Raw genomic sequence first — 5,612 nt, forward strand, 5'->3', positions numbered from 1 at the left:
TCACCTTGCCAGTAAATGGAAGCTACCAAGCCAGAGACTCGCTATTACAAAAGTACTTGGAGAAGGTCAGAGAGCTGAACAAACAATTCGAGGAGGTCGCAGTCCAACATGTTCCAAGGGAAAGGAACACACGGGCAAACCTCCTATCCAAGCTAGCGAGCACAAAACCGGGAGTCGGAAACCGGTCCCTCATTCAAGGCATGATAAAAGAACCAACAGTTGCCCTCCACCTAACAAAGGTAGGCCCCTCCTGGATGGACCCCATCACTGATTTCCTAGAAAACGGCAAACTCCCCGACGACGAGAAGGCAGCCAAAGCATTGAGAAGGGAGGCAGCCAAATATGCGATTATACAAGGTCAACTGTTTAAAAAGGGACTCAGTCAGCCCTTGCTGAAGTGCCTGCATCCCGATCAAACGGACTACGTACTCAGAGAAGTCCATGAGGGGTGCTGTGGTCACCACATCGGGGGAAAAGCCCTAGCAAGGAAGCTCATCCGAGCTGGATATTACTGTCCATCGATGATGATGGACTCCAAAGAATTCGTGAGGAAATGCGTCAAGTGCCAAGAGAACGCCAACTTCCACAAAGCGCCGGCAACCGAGCTAAGCCTATTGACGTCCTCCCGACCTTTTGCACAGTGGAGAGTCAACCTGCTCGGACCTTTCCCGGTAGGCCCGGGACAAGTTAAATACCTCATAGTCGCTATCGACTACTACACCAAATGGATAGAGGCTGAACCACTGGCCAGTATATCCTCAGTCAATTGTCGAAAGTTTATGTGGAGGCAGGTGATAACTCGATTCGGCATCCCGGAAGTCGTTGTCTCTGATAATGGGACACAGTTCACCGACAAGAAGTTTGTGGAGTTTCTCACCGGTCTAGGCATAAAGCAGAAATTCTCCTCGGTAGAGCATCCCCAAACGAACGGTCAAGTTGAGGCGGCAAATAAGGTTGTATTGTTGGGCCTCAAGAAGCGGCTGGATAACAAAAAAGGTGCATGGGCCGACGAACTCACCTCGGTTCTCTGGTCTTACCGAACAACTGAGTAGTCGTCCACAGGAGAAACCCCTTTCTGCCTGACGTACGAGGTAGACGCAATGATACCTGTAGAGATTGGTGAGCCGAGCCCACGACTACTCCTGAAGGGAGTAGAGGAAGCGGTGGAAAAGGACCTAGCAGATGAGGCTAGGGAGACGGCCCATTTGTCAGAAATAGCACTAAAGCAAAGAATGGCCCTACGCTACAATGTCAAAGTGCTCAAGAGAGAATTTGAGCAAAATGACCTCGTCTTGCGACGCAACGATATCGGGCTACCGACCCAAGGGGAAGGTAAACTGGCGGCAAACTGGGAAGGCCCCTACAGAGTCAAAGAGGTGATTGGCAAGGGCGCCTACAAATTAGAGAAGCTTGATGGCAAGGAAGTCCCGAGAACCTGGAACGCAGGTAACTTGAGAAGATTTTATTCCTAGCTCAAACACGCCGATTAGGCGACCTGACGAGCTCAGCGATTTACTTTTGTTAAATACTTATGGCAATAGACTTGTTTAATTATCGATTAACGTTTACTTGTCAAAATTACTTTCCCATTTGCTCTTCTCTATTTACACATCCCACGACAACAAGTTCCTTATAATACATGTTAAACGGGACCACGATACGGTGCCCCGGGACTAATCACCCCGGGAGCCAACTAAGCTAAAGCCATAACAAATGACTACAGCAATAGTAAAGCCATGACTTGGCTTCGTTAAACTACCAGCATAACGGTAAACGAACGCAAGCGACAAGCCTATACCAACAAAACGGTAACAAAACAAAACAAAAACGTTCTACCGATAAGCAGGGAAAGATGATAATCACAAGCCGACCAAGCGACTACCAAAGTTATTAAAAAGTTAGTTCCACAAGTTCTACAAACAAAAATACAAAAGGTACAAGAGATCATTTCTTGGGCATATCAACGATTTTGCCATCCTTAATTGTCTTAAAAACCCCAATTGCCGACGTATCGAAGTCAGGGGCCACGATCTTCACCTGGGCTTTAAGAGCCTCTTCGGTCATCAGGATCGCGCCTTTCCCCTGCTTCACGGTCTCTTTATGCTTCTTCTTAAACTCTTCAGCTTCAACTTGAGCGGCCTTAGCTGACGAGACGGCCACATCACGCTCCTTTTCCAAAGCGACCACCCGACCTTGCGCGGCATTGAGATGACTTTCCAAAGTCATCACCCGCTCGGTTAGATGGGATACGGTAGCATCGGAGGTCTTTAATTTTTCTTCAGCAGATGCGACCTTCTCCTCGGCAGCCCTAAGCTTCTCCTCCGCCTTGGACAGCTGCTCCCGAAGCGTCTCAACTTGAGTTTTGAATTGATTATTGGATGTGACAGCAGATTCGAGCTTCCTACGCAGCGACTGCATCCCCGACAACTTGAACTCGGCCTTCCGAGCTATAGCAGCACCACGGAGGAGGGTACGGTACATCCACCTTGTCTGCCCTGAAAGGTCGGTACCATGGAAGTGCTCCTCCGTGCCGGGAAGCAACTGAGAGTCTATGAAGGTTCCTGCGTCAAAATTCCTCTCCATCACGGTGAGGGCTCCTTCAGGGCTGGAAAATGACCTCTGCCTCTTGAGGGTAGGGATAACCTTCAAGTCGTCATCATCATCGACTTGTTGAGCGGAGGACGAATGCCCGGTACCGGCCGCCTCCTCGTGAATAGGAGAGACGCGCGCCCCGTCAGAATATTTGTCCGACATCTCAGCATCATGGGGCGAGGGCACCGCCTGATCCTCCTTATTCTCAGGAGGAGCCTCTGACTTCCCGTCAGTCTTCTCTTCGTCGCTCTCCTCCAAAAAATTCTTGAACAAATTCTCAAGGCCCGTCATCTCGGCAGACATTTCCACTGCAACAAAAATAAACAAGTCAGTCGTGAAATCGGCATGACCAACCAAAGCAACAGTAAAGTAAGAAACATAAGTCAAAAGCTGCTCACAAATATAATTTCTGGCGACCTTCCGGTCACCCATAAGAAGGTGGGGATTCACATTATTCCTCCCAAAAATGGCCAACAACACGTCGACAACCTTTTTGTCCACAGCGGACATCCCCTTGTAAGTCACCTTAATAAAAGTGTTGGACCCCGCCTTGAAACTCCAATACGTCGGGATGAGGCGTTCCCCTTCTAACGACAACCAGAAGGGATGGCGACCCTTAACTGGACGCACCTTAAAATATTTATCCTTATACCCATGATAAGAGTCTTCAAACAAGCCAAAAATCCTTCGACCCTGGGCAGATCGGAAGAACATGAACCCTTTCCTCGCTTTCCCTTCCTTGGAAGGATTCGTGAGGTTGAAAAAATAAAGAAAAACGTCTACGGACACCGGCAGCTCTAGGTATTCACACACCATCTCGAAACAGCGGATGGAGGCCTAACTGTTCGGATGCAGCTGCGACGGTGCCACGGAAATCCGGTTGAGAAGCGCCATTTGAAAGGCAGAAAAAGGAATACGGACCCCTACTTGGGTGAACATGTACTTATAAAACCAAATCCAATCGGGAACCCGGGGGGAGTGGAAGTTGAGCTCGTATAGCCGCTCGCCGGGGGCAGAAACGAAAACGTCATAGTTGGCCTCCTCGTCGGTTCCACCGCACAAGTACTCGACTTTGCGGAACTCGGTAAGCTCCTCCTCGCCCATCTGGTTCGGGGATTCTTTCACATCGGAAGTCACCCAAGCGTACGGGTCATAACCCGCGATGGAGGTGGAAGCTCGTGAGACGATGCGAGGCATACCTACAGTGGGGTACCACTCGGTTAGTCTACGAGGTCGGGAGCTCGGAAAAATCCCAGAAACTACATTAAGCCATTCAGTAACTAGAATTAAGCATGGCTAAAGCAGAATCCAAGCAAAAGCCTAAAAAGCTAATACCCTGGAATGGTAACCCCCCTAACTCACCTACTCAACACTAAGGTCATCTAGCATACAATTCAGACAAGCAGCATACATACAGAAGAACCAATAATGAAGGTAAAATGAACATGAAGAAGAGAGCAAGGAAATGAACGCTTACCTGGAATAATCGCAAAGATTCGAAAGAGAAGGGAAAAGAGCGAAAGCACAGGGACGCAGAAATGATACTCTGGGAAATTCAAGGGAGAAGAAGATGGAGATAGAAGGAGTGAAGAAATGGGGTGAAAACCAAAAGCAAAACTGGTTAAAACTGACAGACTCGAGAAGCGCGAAAGACCAAGGGGTAAAATAGTCTTTACACGCGGGATTTTGAAATAACCCATTATGAGCATTTAATGCTCAGCGCGAGTAACGAGGCGACGAACGGTTATCTCCAGAAACGAACAGACACGCGCTCAAGAGGCACGTCCTCTCCACGAGCGGCCGACTTGGCGACAATGCACAAAAGAAGAGATAACATGCCACTCACGACCCTCACGATCATCACTGGCGCGTTGGGGCACTGTTACGGCCCGGCCCAAATAGAACATGGGCCGACCCGACCTGCGAACCACCGACCCGAACGGTCAGGTGCGAGACGTTCAAACACCGACCCGGACACGCGTCCTGGACAACTCACTATTACAGCTGTGTATGGAAGCTTCGAGAAAGGTGGGTTCTGCCCTTGTGGGACCCGCCTCTGACACGGTATAAATGGGGAGGGTCCTACCCCTCCCCCAAGGTACATCACATACCATTCTCACATATTTCGCCTGCACACTTGACTGACTAGAGCGTCGGAGTGTCTTTGCAGGTGACACCCCCTTCTCACACGAAGAGCTCAGAACATCGGCTACTCCAACCCAGTAACCCGAAATCAGGCGAGGCCCCCTCTCATCAATCGAAGTATCAACCCAAAACATCCGGTACCCAACCTACCGTACAAATATAAACCATTATCAAGTCCTAAATCATTTTCAGCCCTATAAAAATTCTTGAAAGTAATGTACCTTAAATCATCCTTAAATGATTCCCCTCCTCCCATGAAAAAGATATTCAGTATTCCTTTATTTGGCTCTTTTAATTTTTGACATCTCTCATCCCATATATACCAGAACTCCATTGCATTTCTCTCAAAGTTTTTTTTATGATGATACAAAAATAATTATAAAGTTTGACATCTGTTAACAAAGTTTATGAACAAAAATTTTCTCAATGAGATGTGATTAAATAATTAACCCATTACACTAAAAAAAAAAAACTCTATCCTTTAAAAAAAAAAACTTATTGGGAAGCTAAAAACTCTATCCCTATTCTTTTCAATCTGATTTTTACCTTGTCGCCTGAATTGTCACATCATCGATATATTGTACCAATTAAGAAGAGAATGTGCCACGTGTTAATTTTCTTTGAAAGTAACAAAGTTCTCTGGACGGATGAGTAAATATAAACAACAAAATTTATTTTTTGTTGTGATAAGGATTCTATCACACCTTACGTGGATGCCCATTTTTCATGAGGTGTAGTTTCTCAAGGATGACTTAGAAGACTACATTTAATATGAGCTTGAAAAGCTTTCTCATGTACGTGTATAAATAGAGGCTTAAGCCTCTGAATGGAAATACACTACAAGCAATAACAAAATACTATTCTCCCTTCCTTTT

The 5,612-nt window shown here is 47.0% G+C and overlaps 1 protein-coding gene across 1 annotated transcript; it reads right to left on the bottom strand.

The window, feature by feature from the left end:
* Positions 1-1,944: 1,944 nt before the first annotated feature.
* LOC148549816 (uncharacterized) lies at positions 1,945-2,583 on the bottom strand. The gene has a single exon (XM_088495794.1). The coding sequence runs from the start codon at positions 2,581-2,583 to the stop codon at positions 1,945-1,947; it is 639 nt and encodes a 212-aa protein (XP_088351920.1).
* Positions 2,584-5,612: the final 3,029 nt, after the last annotated feature.

This window comes from Arachis ipaensis, chromosome B8 (genome assembly GCF_059453495.1).
Source record: "Arachis ipaensis isolate K30076 ecotype BB chromosome B8, ASM5945349v1, whole genome shotgun sequence".
NCBI lineage: Eukaryota > Viridiplantae > Streptophyta > Magnoliopsida > Fabales > Fabaceae > Arachis > Arachis ipaensis.